At 41.9% G+C, this 15,975-nt stretch overlaps 1 protein-coding gene across 1 annotated transcript in view; it reads right to left on the bottom strand.

Annotated features, from left to right (window-relative positions):
* Positions 1-3,177: 3,177 nt before the first annotated feature.
* ptprq (protein tyrosine phosphatase receptor type Q) overlaps positions 3,178-15,975 on the bottom strand; it is a 33,540-nt gene continuing 20,742 nt past the window's right edge. The window contains exons 35-59 of the mRNA XM_076089754.1: positions 15,692-15,967; positions 15,413-15,564; positions 15,001-15,142; positions 13,734-14,009; positions 13,260-13,631; positions 12,372-12,481; positions 11,986-12,172; positions 11,647-11,885; positions 11,438-11,507; positions 10,903-11,061; positions 10,375-10,666; positions 10,209-10,282; positions 10,002-10,101; positions 9,693-9,821; positions 8,385-8,429; positions 7,719-7,745; positions 7,440-7,521; positions 6,812-6,902; positions 6,606-6,682; positions 6,246-6,380; positions 5,985-6,110; positions 5,597-5,742; positions 5,324-5,459; positions 3,309-3,432; positions 3,178-3,215 (exon numbers count right to left, since the gene is read on the bottom strand). Of these exons, the coding sequence (XP_075945869.1) occupies positions 3,178-3,215; positions 3,309-3,432; positions 5,324-5,459; positions 5,597-5,742; positions 5,985-6,110; positions 6,246-6,380; positions 6,606-6,682; positions 6,812-6,902; positions 7,440-7,521; positions 7,719-7,745; positions 8,385-8,429; positions 9,693-9,821; positions 10,002-10,101; positions 10,209-10,282; positions 10,375-10,666; positions 10,903-11,061; positions 11,438-11,507; positions 11,647-11,885; positions 11,986-12,172; positions 12,372-12,481; positions 13,260-13,631; positions 13,734-14,009; positions 15,001-15,142; positions 15,413-15,564; positions 15,692-15,967 (3,605 nt within the window). The remainder of the gene's footprint in view (positions 3,216-3,308; positions 3,433-5,323; positions 5,460-5,596; positions 5,743-5,984; positions 6,111-6,245; positions 6,381-6,605; positions 6,683-6,811; positions 6,903-7,439; positions 7,522-7,718; positions 7,746-8,384; positions 8,430-9,692; positions 9,822-10,001; positions 10,102-10,208; positions 10,283-10,374; positions 10,667-10,902; positions 11,062-11,437; positions 11,508-11,646; positions 11,886-11,985; positions 12,173-12,371; positions 12,482-13,259; positions 13,632-13,733; positions 14,010-15,000; positions 15,143-15,412; positions 15,565-15,691; positions 15,968-15,975) is intronic.

Below are 15,975 nucleotides of genomic sequence, written 5' to 3' on the forward strand. Positions count from 1 at the left end.
TGTTTTTGAACACGGAGTAGTTTTGAAAGACAACTTTTCTTCTTTCTTTTGTCTCCAACATGTCAACCGGTAGCTGATGGTGTTGTCTGTCTAGATTTCACACTCTTAAGAGATCTTGTGACTTTGCTTTTTAAATGTCACCTTTCCAACAAATGTGTCTGTGAGCTGACTGTGAAACCGAGGGGCATTGTCAGAAAAAGCAAACTCTGGCAGCCCTGAAAGGACAAGGGATCGCTTTAAATATGAAGAACAAAACTCAGTTTTGCTTTGTTCTCTTTCAGGATATTGATGTTAAGTTCACACCTCTTTATTTGGTCCAGGTTTTCAGTGTTAGATACCACTCTCAGTGAAGAATCATTTCAGCAGAGCTAATCTCGCTTCTCCTCACCGCAATCTTTTTCCCCCCTCATCTCTGCGTAATGTGAAGAAACGAGAATACCAGCTTATTTGTTTCCTTCATCTTCTAGGGAACAGATAATCAGTGCGTGAGGCAGAAGGCCAAGAAAAAGATAAACTGTTCTAGCATCTCTACCCTGTCATGTGCAGTAAAGTTCAGTAAGCAAGGATGTTGCTACTCACTAAACTAACCTAAAACCACATCCTGACGACAATCATATTTTCCTGTGCTTAATTGTTGTGTGTTTTGCTAAACTTGTGTGAGAAGAAATCTTCACAATAGTGTGTGACTGCCCTGATTCTGTGGCATTTTGCTCCCACAGAGCTCAGGAGATTATTTGCTGCACTGTAACATGTAATATCTGAGTTGTACTGAGAGCAGCGTGCGTGTGTACTGTGCTCAGTTTGCTTACTCATGGGCAGCAGGGAGTAGGGCTAGTAATTAATCCAAAACAAGGCTGCAATAGCCAGAAGGAAGCCTTTCTCCTGCTGCACACTTACTTCTAATGGGTTACATATTGTGAATACTGCTGTTACCTTTGGATTCAGGCAGTATCTGTGCCCAGAAAACTCTTAACTTTTGTTCAAAAATTGATATAATTTGCTCCACAAACGGTAAATCAAGGTCACCTCACAAAAACATCACTCCCCGCTCACGAATTATATTTTTCCTTGCACACTGAAAGTTATATAAGCAGAGTTGCATTTCTATACTGAATGTTAATTAGGGGGAAAACTGAAGATGGAATAACATGGAGTAATCACTGATTTCATCATCGGGTTGTCCGTCCAGTTTCGATGGTTCGAGCTTGAGCCAGTTTGTACAGCAGATTGCAAATCATCCAACTGAGACACACCGAACATGTCTTGTACCTTTTGCACCACAGAATATATTGGATATATTGTAAATAGATAATATAGATTTATTCTGAAAAAGTGATTGGTTTGCCCAGTGTGTGTATCTACGTATGTATTTGTACAGAGAAGAATCTAGTTTAAAAAAAAAAAGAAGGATATTATAGTTATTATAGCTATTATTATTATTCACATTTAATATGAGGGGGCGTCCTAAATCCTACTGCAACGAGAGACGGGAAACAGGCAGCTTTTGTAGAACACACTCCAGTTACCATGGTAACACACACTGATATTCATACAGATCTACATTCATCATGAAATTATAGCGTCGTATTATTATTAAATAATCAAGAGATGTTAAGCTGTCACCTGCTAAGGTGTGTAAAGGGCTATGCTGTATTGATGAATATGTGCAGTGAAACACAGGTCATGCACACACGTGCATACACAACCACACACACACTGACATACACACACATGCACATAGCTGCTAAAGCACATCTTAGAATCACCTTAGAGACTGATTTCTCAAGTCAGCTACCCCACTTTGTTTCCTGTAAACTCTGACTGACTTGTACTATACAGCATGATATTGTTTTTTTTGTTTTTCTCATTTACAGTACACAGGGGCAGTTTAATTATATGTTGTATCATTATTGTCAGGGCATGTTGGGCTGGTTGATGTCATTTTCTCCCCTTCCTCCTCTACTTCCTTTCTGCCCTCCCCCCCCGCGCCCCCCTGCCTTCTCCATGGTTGTCATGGAGACGCACCAATCTGCATCCTCACTGTGGAGCACTGTCATTAATCTTTGCACCCTCACAATATTTCTAAAAGGGAGATTTCTTGAAGATCAACATGTTTACTAATGGAATATTTCTAATTTTTTTTCTGTTCAAAGAGAATGAAAGAATAAAGTAGTTTTTACTCTCGGTCCTGAACTGTCCGTCTGTGTGTGTGTGTGTGTTGACGCCGGAATCGTCTCCACAATGTCTGCGTCTGTATCACTCCCGGCCTCTGTAATGAATGAATGTGCTCCAGGTGTGCAAGGAGGACGGTGGAATGAATGCGCTTATGGGAAATCAGTCTGCACAGGTGTTCCAGTGCCCTCCCAGCACAGTGGGCCCGAACTCATTCATTAACAAATGAGAAAACAATATTGAACCTGACTTGTACTTGTGGAATGTCAAGTTGTGTGTTGTAGTGAGTCTGCATGTGTGTGTGTGTGTGTGTGTGTGTGTGTGTGTGTGTGCACGATTTAGAATACATAATTTCCCATGGATGCTGAGTCTGTCCTCTAAGCAATAAGACGAGCAATTTGTTAATTCGCAGGAAAGTTCAAGTGTTTTAGCGTTAAGTGTCATGGTCAGAGAAAAAATACAAGTTACTTTTATTTTTGCAAATCACTCTTGAGAAAGGATAAACAAAACAGAAATGCTGCCAACACTTCAACATAGTCAGAATTAAAACGAGATTCCGTTTTGGCTGAATAAATTAGCTTACAAAAACATAGGTAACATCAACATAATACTTACAATACTCAGTGAAATCAATTTGTGCAAAGTATCTGTATAGGCTTACAAATGTGAAGAAGCTATCACACTCAGCTCACCGCTTTGCGCTTTTCTCCCCGTCGTTTCTGACATTCTTTGTCACTGTCTCACCCCTTTTGTTTCTCTCACTCGCTTTGAAAACTAGTGGCCAAGAGGTTCATTAAATGGAGGACTGTACTGAGAAGTGGGTTGAAGTGGAGCAACAAAGTCTTAGTTGACTGACAGATCGTTCAGTTCAAACAGTGCTGTTCGCGTCCTGTTTCTCCTCCTCCCTCTAACCTCGTGTGCTGGAGGCGGCCAGTCCAGAGTCTGTGCACAGGTTGCCTTCCAACAGGCCTCACTCTCCCCCAGGCAAAGGTGTCCCCTCAGTCTTTACATAGTGGTCTCTTCCCATTCCAGCTCAACATCACCTGAAGACCAGTACACATGTGTGGAGTGAGCACTGTGCACGTGTGTTTATTCAAGTGTGTGGGTGCATGTGAGTGTGTTTATATGTTGTTTACCTTCCATGGCATCCAGGGAGTCCATCTTCTCCAGAGCTGAATAGCTGACAAACCAGATGGATTGGCTGTTGCCTTTGTTGTTTAGAAGTTCCAGTGTACTTTGGTGCAGGAAGATGTACTGGGCCTGACACGCACACGCACATACACATTTACAGACACTGAGCAGAAGTCCATAAAATCCAATTGGTGTAGAATTGAGTCGGGTGTCCTACTGGCTTATGCTGGTGATCATTTCAATACAACAACCTTGATTTGTGTCCAACTGTCTTCTGTCTGATAACGGAAATAAAATAATACAAATTGTTTTTGTTACGAAATACTGGAAAGAGCAAATTGATTTTGGATTGCTTGAATGTAAATCAATATTATGTCACTTGACATAAGGCTTTTATTCTCTCTTTCAGGACACAAACCTAACAGAGCTGATTTACAGATTTAATTCCAATTTACTGAGACAGAGGACAGACAACATTTTAAAGACTCAAACCTAGACTACAATAGTTGGAAATGATTACTGGATATCATATTTCAAGATGGCTTTCCTCTTAAATAAAAGTGTCTCACTGGGTGCATATGCTGAAAAAAGGTTTTCAGGCTTCCTCCTGTTTTTTGGCCCATAGACGATACTCATTAGAGCGCTTCTCTGGCTGAGTGGAGAGAGACGGACGCTTGAGACCGGCGTGCTTCAGATGAATGCACAGAGCCACTCTTTTGTTTGGACCATGATGGACAATGAATGATGACTTTCACCCCTGAAAGAATTTGGTTTACTTTCTATCTGCGTCTATTTGTTAACCTAAATGAACCGAAACCAAATGAGATCAATAGACAGCTGTTGACCCGAGGAGAGGACCTGAGCAGGCCTGACCGAGCTGGCCCAGCCACTGCAGGGAATGAGTGGCGCTATGGCAGAAAGTTAGTCCAAGTCACTGTGGTTCAGTTATGGTCTGCATCATTTATCATACGCATGGCCTGTTAGAAGCTGGTATATACATAAAGTAATTCATTCCTCTCGCCTAACAACAATTTGTTTTACTAGTCTACCTGTGCTGTGTCACATTGTACCTACTAAAGCTGAATTTAAAGCAAATGTGCTTGTACAATCTGCCTCATGACTTCATAGCTTTATTCAATATTGGTGGATGTGGAGATATATCAAACGCCTGTTAAAAATGTGTCATTTATTCACATTTTATAGTAAAAAAAAACATTTTTGGAGCCCAAGAATGGAAAGCAAAGTAGGATCCTGGAAGTATGAAGTACCTTTGCAAGATCTGATTCATATTTACAATAACTTCAACATTTGCTTTTGTTTTTACTTCGACAGCAAGTGTTTTAGAGAAGTTAAAATGTGGGCTTGTTTAAAGCTGGCTGCAACATTGTAATAGTATATCTAATATCTAATATTGTGATGGCCTCTTAAAGCCAAAGCTCTTTTTCTCATATTTACTGGACTACAATGCTAACAGCTAGCTGTCTGGCACACTCAACACTGCTGTCTCAAAGAATTAAGCAGCTCTTGTAGCTGCAGACACTGCAGGCTCATACTTTCAAACCAAAAGAAATGCACAGAACATCTAGAAATAATAAGACCATAATACTGAGGAAAAGCACAGGCACTAGGCAGAGGGTCCCTGCAGGCACTGAGACACACACCACTGCTCTGCAAGTAATGACTGAATCGGGTAATTTTAGGATATGTTCATGCTGTTTTAACGGGGGAATCCTGCTCAGCATATGTCTTTAATCCACCGCCAGATCCTTTCCCTTTGTCAATACAAGAATTTACCAAATGTTTTCTCGTGGGGATGGGATCACAGCAGGACATGAATTTTTTAAAAAAAGTAGGACAACTAGACTGCCATTTGTGAGTCTTTGATGATTCTTAAGTGTACTGGAACAACTTAAGACAACACACTGTATAATAACCCTTTTTTGTCTTTTGTTCATTCTCTCTGGGTTGTGAAATTCAACCACAGGAATAAAATACATGACTGTATTTGAATTGAACTCACCAGATTCTGTACCATGCACATCCGCTCCCTGCGGAGTTCAGCCAGCAGGCCATAAATATCCACAAAGTCGTGATCTCTGACGTGCTGAATAAGGTGGTCGAGAGCGATAAACACACCTGTTCTGCCCACACCAGCACTGAGGAACAATGAGAGATGGACTTTGTTGATGAAACTCCATTTTGCCACCAAAAACAGAATAAAGTACACTTTACTTTAATGACTTTGCTATAGTTTATGCAGTGTCAATAAACTACCACTGCCGTGCCATGATACCTGCAGTGGACCGCTATAGTGGTGTTGTTGTGTCTGTGAGCTCGGACAGCTTTCACAAACTTAATGAGAGTGCTGCAGGACTCTGGGACTCCGTGCTCAGGCCACGATGTGTAGTTGAAGTGGCGAACCAAAATATAGTGCCCATGCTGCACAGAGGAATTTATACAAGAAAAAAGACAAGTACAATTAATATGAAATGTAGTTAAAAATGTACTTAGCAAAAGGATTTTTGTTTGCCAGAAGTGGAACAAATAACTCTCTACACAGAAGATCAACACCACTCTCATATCTGTCAGTTCATTATGAAGCAGGAGACTGTTAGCTCAGCTTGGCATAAAGACTGGAAACAACTTTGCGTGTGTGCATGAGGGGTTGTTAGCTTAGTTACCTTTTCTACTTTCAGGGTTCTGACAGTCCAGTCAGGAAGGACTTCCTCTGACACCTTTGAGATGAGAATGTCACTAAACACAGACATTGGCTTATTGTCCTCTGGCCAGTACTTGTGACACCGAATCTGAAATGTCACACACACAAACACATCAGATCTTTGCAGCAGATATAACCCTCCTTCTGTTAAGGAGCCCAAAACGGAGCCCCGCCTGTCCTCTGAATATTATTTCATAACAGTGGAAAATCTCTCATAACGCACTCTGCCTTTCTCGTAACACTGAGTGAGCATGGCGATGGTGTGGGTTCCCGTTTCCCAGATCATTCTCCAAAAGTCAGCCACTGTGCCAGGCAGAGGACCCTGGGTGGCTATGAACTCATTTGGACAAAGGTAGCCCTAGAAAACAGAAAAAGAGAGGCAAGTGATTATATTCGCTAACTCAAAAATCACTCCAGCAACATAAAGACCTATTGAAATTATAAAACATTATTCACTCGCAAAAGCTTGAAAAGGTTATCTATCCTACAGAATCACAAAAGGACAGGGAAATATCGAGAACAAACTCCTCTCATGCGGAGGAGTTAACCACTGGGCTTTTAGCGTCTGAAAGCTGGCACTCACTGAGACAAAACTGGCGTTGATGTAGTCAGAGCCCGCAGTGCCCGGTTCAGACAGCAGTTTCACTCGGTTGTTATTGTCTGGACACAGTTTAGTGAGTTTAGTGAAATGCAGCTGATGTGAAATCCATTTGCAGTTAATGGTAGAACTAACACACATAATTTGAGTATCATGACTCTGGAATGTTAATTTTCAGCCTGATCACTTACAAGGTTTGATGTTGGGAAAGCGGTTCTTTGATTTGTTCCAGGGCAGGTCTGCATCTGTGGTGGCCAGGTCCTGCAGCAGTTTTGGAAGCTCCTGCGGAGATAATATGTAACACATCAGTATTCAAATAGACACACAAACATGAGGTCAAATGTCAGGGCACGTATTTTGAACTTAAAAAATAAAACAAAAATGTCCCTTTTACACCTACTTTAAAGTTATTGGTATTACATTTTTCTTTACTTAAAAAATACTGTTAAAATCCAGAAAGCGGCAGAAGTCTCTAAGTTGTGGTCTTAGATGGATGCAGTAGAGAAAGAGGTAAGCACGCACCTTCCAGCGACTATATAATTTGTCAAAAATGACAAATAAAGCAGGGAGAGGTGCAAAAAAAACAATGAAAAAGCTTTTATTGATTTCGTTTGCAATGACTTTCCATGCGTCTTCACTGTCTACACTAAATTCGTATTATTATCTGCTTTCTGTGATGGACCAAAAGCAGACGTTTCTTCATGCTCCATTTATTTAGTCAATTCCGGGAGATTTCCTATTATTTCATCCCATTTTATATGTTTCTACATTCTACACAATTATGATAAACACTGGTCCAGGTTGTAGGAAAACACTTACAGCAAACTCCTCTTGGAACTTAGCATTGTCATTGGCACACAGATCCTCTACGTGCTGCAGAAAAGACTTCTTGTTGACGGGCCTGACAGAGAGGTAAGGGGATGAAATACACCGAATGTGAGGAACAGAGAGAAATGTAAAAAAGCTCTGTAACAACATGCTATTTTCTGCTAGTTTATTCTAAGATAAAACATATTCTTTATACGGAGCCATAAAGAGCATATTGATCTATGCTGCAACTATTGTGTGTATATTCATTATTTATGCAGGATGACTTACTTGAGTGATTTCCTGTAGCTGAGCAGCCTGGACAAAAATAGACAGCAAACATCAACCAAAAATAATCAAATTAACTAAATAATCACAACCCACACTGTGGTATTTCTGTCCATGACAACTGAACTGATCCTCATTGCAGAGAGTACATGGCATAGTATGTTAAAGCAGAGGAGGTTTAACCATTTATAATCAAATCCACTTTGATTAAACACGTTTGACACTCTGATGTTCACGTTTCTTTACAATGAAACATGTGGTCATTCCCTCTATGGATGTTGTTTCTTTGCATTACCGAAGACTTGTCGCTACGCAGATCTTTGGCTTTCCACTTATGCCCTCTAAGGCCGCCAAGCTTTCCAAGCAATTTTGAGATAGTGAGTGGGTAAACAAATTAAAATGGTCTCAAGCAGAGGAATGTCTGCACAGCTCTACAATTCCTGCCAGTGATGGAGGAAAAGGAAAAAGGCTGAAACGCTGATGCCACTCGTTCACGCAACTGGCTACGTCCATCAAAGGTTTTATAAGCAACACGGATGGATGATTTAAACCTTAATGGGTAACATGACAATGACACCCACATAGTGATGACTGAAAGGTGGAATGCAACATGCAAAGAAAGCATACACACCAAAATGTGGCACACACATGTCAAAAAGCCGAACTTACTGGATCACATAAATCTCTTTCCGCCTAAAGAAGAAGGAAGAATACCTGGTGAGAGAAAAGTGCTCAGTTTGAGAAAAACAAAGCCAAGGTGAGCCGATGCAAGTGCTGTGCAAGGAATGTTATTTGTGCCATTTGCTTGACAAGAATCAAGAAAAAGTGTGTTATCATATCATAAACTGAGTTAAAAAATGTGGTGTTTATACAAATCTCAGCTCCAATAAAGCAGAGAGATACACGAACCTAATGACGCCAACTTACAAGACAGCTGGCGCAGCCAAGCGGTGATCACAACATGCAACGGTGAAAAACCTACAATCATGCTTTTTTGGACATTTAAAATGAGTGGAAAGCAAAGTATCCTCAGGAACTGCCTCCTTTTTCAGGACTACAAAGAGTCACTGCAAAAATGTTTTATTGGAAGTTTAATAAGGAAGGCAAATATTTGCTCAAGTAGGGCTGTTATATTACTTTACACATACAGTAAGAGATAAGGGACAGCTATCTGGCAAGAGGAAGCCCTTTTATTTATCCATCTTCTCTCATGTGGGTTTTATGTTTTTATGTTCCTGTTCATTCAATTCCTCTTGAAGACAAGCCACATTTTACAACGTCCTTCACGAACCCCAGTATTTTTGGTTTATTTTTGTATTTTGTCATTAAGTAGGTGTTCTTTAGATGTTGGGGATGGAGAGTGTTCAGAAAGTTTATGCTTATTGGTTGTTCCGATGCTGAAGTCTATCTATATTGGAAAATAAATATATAAAAACTATTTTATTTGTACTACTCATGTTAAAAGCTTTTCTATCTTGTAGTTTCTTGCCTCGTCTTAGCCATCGCTGACCTTAATACACCAAAACTAACACTGAGTTTGATATTGTTTCTCACCAGCTTGCAGCACTTATTGTCTGCGCACTTGTTAGTGCCAAAGCAGAAAAACAGAAGGGCTTGATGCTGAATTTGTATGAGAGGATGGTTGGAGAGATGCAGGCAGGATGACTTGTCTGTTCTGCAGAGAACTGAAGATAAACTATAAAGCCACAATAATGCTGTGTTATTTCATAGTGCTGTTGCTTCTATTTTCTGCACACACTCTACAACACTAGAAGGTTTTGTGCTGACAGGAGCGCACATGAAGTTAGCTGCAGCAAAGAGATTTTTGTCTTGTTGACTTGGATTTAATATCTTGTCTGCAGCAGCTAAATCAAGCCTGAACTCATGTAGTGTGCAGCCAGTCTTAGCTGCGAACAATGTGTGTGTTATACTTGGTAAAGTGGCGCTTTTAGATTACAACTGAACACACAGACTAACCGGTTGAGTTTTTCTTGTTTCAGCTCCAGATCCGCCACAGCGATCAGCTGATCCAGTTTACACTTTGTCTCTATGATCTCTGCCTCTCTGGGTGAATAAGTCCCGCCCTCCTTCTTGCGCTGGTGGATCCTAACAAGGTAAATGCAGAGTAAAAATTACACCATAGGAAACAGATTTTTTGCAAATCATACAATGCAAAATTTGCTACACATTATGTTCCACATTGTAATTGTTGTGCTTTGACACTAAATTGCAATCAATGTTGCATATGAATGTTGGCAAACAATTGAATGCCTGTTGCCATCTTACTTGACAGAGCCACAGATGATGATGATGAGCAACACAGCCAAAAAGAAGGAGAGCAGAACACCCAGAATGATCTGCTCTTCTCTGGTCAACAGCCCGTCCGCTACAGAGAGAGGGAGAGGAGAAAAAGGTGACAACATCACACAGGACTATAGAGGTTTTATATTACATTTTTTTGATTTAGAGAAATACAGATATGAATATAAATACCTGCAGTTTTGACATGATCCGAGTACTCAGAGTCTGTGTATTGGCCATTGATGTTCGTGGCTCTGAACTTGAACCTGGTAAATATGGAACAGCCTAATATTATTATAAAACATGTACATACAATGAATTTTAAATTGTTGTGGGGTTGAGTGTGTCTTGCACTCACACATAGACCGTGTTTGGCTTCAGAGGCCCATTGCAGAAATTGTCAGTGTTGTTCTCCTTTATACAGTCATTATTCCCTCCGATCACGTACGTTCCTGCCGTAGTGTGATTTTGTCTCACTGCAGGCCGACCCCCTGCAGACACAGTGCGACCACCTCTGACGTGCGTGTCTGTGCGCAATGCCCCGTCCCCCGAAGAACATGGCGGGTTGGGGAACCCCTTGTCGGTCAGGTAAGGGGCAGGATGATCAAAAAAGGCATTCTTCCAGTCGGTCAGGTTCTGGATGTCCTTCACTGTGACAGGATGAGTGAGTCAGTTAGAGAGGAAAGGAATCGCAGGGGGAATGAGTCAAATTTCGGCTGACGTTAAGCCCTTTGGCTTTTGCATACATTTTGACTTTTGTGAGCTTAGGACAGAGTGACGTACTGTAAAACAAGATTCTACTTGAGGCTTAAAGCCAAAAGCAAGGCTGATACCCAAGTGTATTGAACTAAAAGTGACGGCTGTCAATGTTTTTGAAGAGTCATACCCCCTGACTCGGCCACGATGACCTGAATTTCTTTGATTGGTCCGTTGTCATCCCTATAGAAACAGGCAGGCATGCGGATGGTGATACTCCTGTGGGTTACCATGGCAACCCCTCCATGGCCTAAGACTGCCTCAGGTCTTTGGGTTGGCTTGGATGGGGCTTGAACACACGCACGGGTGATCATAGAGGAGCGTGCACACACACACACATACACACACACACACACACATACACACACACACACACACACACAAACAGACAGACAGACAGACAGAGGTTGTTGTGTGAATACAGTGTGAAGATGTGGAATTAGTCTGATGCATTTACATAAGTCATGACAAACAGACCACTGCTCAGTCCTCTACATCATCAGCACACATCTGACAATATTGAGATACATTTGCTGTGATAGAATAGGTCTGCAGTGATACTGTGCAGCAGCAATTCTCAGTTTTCGCAAAAAATGCTGCAACAAGAAAGGGAGAAACCCTGTGGAGGGATGCGGTGCACACACACAATACAGAGGGACTGGTACCTGTGATCCCTGTAGTTATCTGGACATGTGGGCTGGGTGGGCTCCTACCAGCCCCGTTCTTTGCTGAAATCTACAGACAAATAGAAGAAAGGAGGGAGAGGGGGACAAGCACAAAAAGTAGTCAAAGAAAATTTGAACAACATTAAAGTTGTTTGGGTTTGGGCTGTGTGTATGTGTGTGTGTGTGTGTAATGTGTGTGTGTGCTTCACCTGTATGCTGTAGCTGTGTCCTCCCTTTAGGCCCTCTATGACAGCACTCATCATGTTTTGGTCTCTTTCTGTGATATTAAGGCTGATGTTCTTGACCAGCTGGTCTTTTTCGTAGATGTACACAAAGTAAGCAGTTATGTTTCCGTTGGGCTCCTCTGGAGGGGTGAAAGTCACCTTCACACGGTTCACTTCCTCAGGGATAACTGATACCATCACATTCTTGGGAGGGTCTGCGGGCTCTTGGGACAGAGTAACAATGACATGAGAAATAATAATGATTTGGGTATATTTACAGGTGGGCAGAAGCCTGATGCACCCAAGATGTAAATTTCCACGTACCCTCCTCCATTGTCTGAAATTCAATAGGCCCGATGGATTTCCCATCGCTGGCCGCGTACTCCAACGGACCAGTGAAAGCAGTGATAGTCACCAAGTAACGAGTGAAAGCAGTCAAGTTAGTCACAACGACAGTCGTCAACTCTCCTGGAGCTCTGACTGTTGAGACGTTCAAACCAGGACCATCCACCTGGTGTGACAGGAGAGTTCATGGAAAGATTTAATGCTTGTATGTGGATGAGCAGAGTTGGATTAATTTCATATGATTTGCATTTTAACAAACTCAGAACAGATCAACACAGAGGTATGTTGGTCAAAGAACATCTGTGTGTTTTACAGTTATTGGTGACATGTTGTGTTTGTGTAAAACCAAAACTCAATGAACTGACCTGCACAAGATACGAAGTCGGTCCAGAGAGAACAGCTGGAGCGTCCCATGAAATGCGAAGGCCGTTGGAGGTGGACATCACTTTTAGGTCCCGGGGAGGGTCATCAGGGTCTGAGGGAGGAGATAAGAGAAACACAGAATGCTTATGATGTGCTATCAAATCAAAAGAACCCTGTTAAATGTTGCTTTGTTATCATGCCAATGTCGATTGATGCTTCCAAGACATTGGCTCTTTGAATGTAAGCCTGGCCCATGCTTTTGTGGTCCTGTGGCCTCTAAAGTGTTGTTTGCCTTTTATGTATGCGTTTGTCGCGATTGTGAATTAGCTGTGAAGTATTAATGTGGACAGGGGTTATGACTCTGCAGCCTGCTTGTGTTTTAATATTGTGCACTGCAATGATGAATCATGTAATTTTCCACTGATCTACTATCAAACCCATTCATATATTCAGATGTTTCTGTCATTTCAATTCTAGAGTAAAAATACTGCTACTATTATTTAAAAGAATAATAACAGGGTTTAACAAGACAAACTGCCACATCACAGTAAGTGCTGGGTAGCAACACAGTGCTATGAGAATGTGAACCACTCAAAAAACAAGAAGAGGAGGTAGTGGACAGCGTTTTCTGCTACTTATGAATGCTGAATCTCTGAACAACTCAAACTTGCTGTAATACTATAGCATGTGAAGAGAAAGATTTCCCTTGATAGCGAGACACAATTTAAGTTTGTTTAGGTCTTGTCAAGGAGATGCCCAAGTTACTTATGAAAAACCAAACATCAGATAGGATTACATTTATTCTTGCTGGAATACCTGGAAATAAATACTGACTAACTGCAACCCTCCCCTGGCAACACAAAAAGATACCATCACTGCGACGCTCTTACTTCCAGCCAGTGTACGTGCGTAATTCCAGTGTGTATATTCCCCAACTCCAGCGTTGGTCACAGCAGCCACTTTGAAGCGGTAGTATCTGTACTTAGCCAGGGAGTAGAGTGTGACACTGTGGTTCTCTTCAATGCCATCCGAAGCATTTACTGACACTGTGGCATTAGAGTCCACGCAGTCTGATGTCGGTTCGTCCTCTGGGGCCGGCTGTGCAGTAGTTAGTGTGTTTGGTTCACAAACAGTTGAAAGCAGCTGTGCAATGACGTGGTACTCTTTCAGGAGGCCTGGAATGGAAAACGGTGGAGCCCACTGAAGTGTCACATTGTTAGGTGTGACCTGAGAGATGGTGAGGAAGCGAGGGGCAGCTGGGGCTGTTAATGTAGACAAAAGGATTGAATGAGGTATCCATTCAGTATTACTGTATATTAGCAATTGAAAGCCAAAATGTTGCACGATACAAAAAAACTGACTACCTGATTCAGGAAGAGTGGAAGTAGTACAATTCAGTCCGTCTCCGGGTCCTGCAGAGTTTACTGCGGCAACAGTGAGTGCATACTTCTGGTCTGGAGACAGCCCAGTCAACGTGTACTCTGGTGTGTGAGCCTGGTGCGTGTAGGACTGTGAGTCTACCTCCACTAGAATCTCATAAAAAATGATCTGCCCATTAGGGTTGGCTGGAAGTTCCCAAAACAGCTGTATTGAATCCCAGCTCACTCCTGAGCAAGATAGGTTCCCCACAGCATCAGACACTGCAGACAGAGAGGTGATACAGTGGAATTGTTATCCTAACATCAGCTTTGGTTGGCATTCTTCACTGTCCACGGTAAGAGGAAAGAACCAAAAATGATGTCAGTACTGGCCTGTTGCACAGGACTCTGAATAACTGGAAACAAAAACTGTGCAGTCTGCAGACAGACTTAACACAATCATTACCACCTTTTATTTATCTATTTATCATTGGTTGCACAGCTGCTCTGCAGTAATGACCTGCTGCTCTAGAGGGGAATCACATTTGGCTCATCTCGTGGTATGAAAAAACTGACTACCTGATTCAGGAAGAGTGGAAGTAGCTGAGCCTTTTTCACAATGACATACAGATGTGCTTGAGGAAAAAGCAGCAGCATCTCCACTGCCTACACAAACTAAACCTCTCTGGAGTAGGCTGTAAAATACTTCCAATGTTTTATACCTCTTTATGTTTAAAATGTTTAATTTACTAGCCGACTTATATTTATTTGTTAAAACAAGAAGATCTGATTACTGATTGTTAGGCGTTAAATTACTGACAAAACACAGAGATTCCTTGCATATCTTTGGGGTGGCCTTTGTAATTATCAGTGATCCCACAAATACTCTTCATGACTTCTTAAGCCAATGGCATCAGTAATACGTTTCAGATTGACTGTATTCAAAACAAATAGAACGTTTGGATTTATCTCAGCAGCAATAACAATGTTATGATTGATAAATGCATTTGCACTTGCGTGCCTTCGTGGTGTCGTACACTGTTGGCCAGGTATGGACTAGTCATGTTTTGTATTTTTTAGATGCATGTGGATGAAATTTGTGTTTTTTGTGTGTTTTTATGTCAGTGAAGCAGCTTTCCTTTAGTAGCCCCTTAAAGGACAAATAAGGTATTTCAAATTGAATATACTGTACAAACCAATTTTGAACCACAAATTGTGAGCAGTGACCTACATCAGTGAAACATCCCTTGTGGGCAGACAGTGTGTACTTTACCTGACTCGTTAGTAGTGAAGGTCACTGGGCTGCTGAACTGATTCCCATGGCCCACTCTGGTGTAACTGTAAACACTGATCTCATAGGAGCTATGAGGCCTGAAGCCTGATAGATACTCTGTGGTCGACGGACCGGAGGAATTCTACACACACACATAAAAAAACCCGACAGATTAGATGGAGATTAAATCATCCAATACTGATCACTGGAGTGGATAATATCTTATTGTATCAGCACACATACGTGCATGTATGTGTATGTATAATGTTACTGCTATATGGTATCTGGAATGTGAAATTAGAGCTACCGTAAGTGTGACTGTGTGTACTCTTACAGAGTGCGTCTCTGGAGTGTGTGTGAGTGGGAGTGTTGTTATTGTGGAGAAGCTTTCGGTGTGTGAAATTACCGGTACCTTATGTGTGACCGTGTGTGTGATGAGGTTACGGATCCTGAAGCCGTACTGTATCACCACTCCATTGGGCTCCAGAGGAGGCTCCCAGCTCAGCCACACAGAGAATGCTGTGTGGTTATATATAGTCAGGTTACGGGGAGGCGACATGGGCCCTGAAACACAAAGTGAGGCAGTTAGAGAGGAAGATGGACTAAAACAGACAGCAGATATACACCCATAGTTTCATGAATAAATATCATCTAATTGGGATTTTAGAGACAATTTCAATTTCAAACTAACCTCCTTCATCGGTGTGCAGCTGCACCAGCAGATAAGGCCCTGAGCCTTTACGTGTTGCAGCAGTAATAGTGAGGTTGTAAGCTGTGTATGGAAGCAGGTTTGTGAGGATGAATGAGGTGCTGGGGGTATGAGTTGTGTTGGAGCCCCCTGGGCCAAACAGAGTGAGGGTATACTCTGTTATCTTCCCGTTGGTCTCCAGAGGGCGCTGCCAGACCATTGCGATAGAGGAGGACGACAGATTCCTGGAGGACACCAGCAATGGAGCCGAACTAGGAACTAATGAG

Source organism: Anarhichas minor, unplaced genomic scaffold, assembly GCF_050575085.1.
Source record: "Anarhichas minor isolate MPS153535 unplaced genomic scaffold, ASM5057508v1 ptg000011l, whole genome shotgun sequence".
Lineage (NCBI taxonomy): Eukaryota > Metazoa > Chordata > Actinopteri > Perciformes > Anarhichadidae > Anarhichas > Anarhichas minor.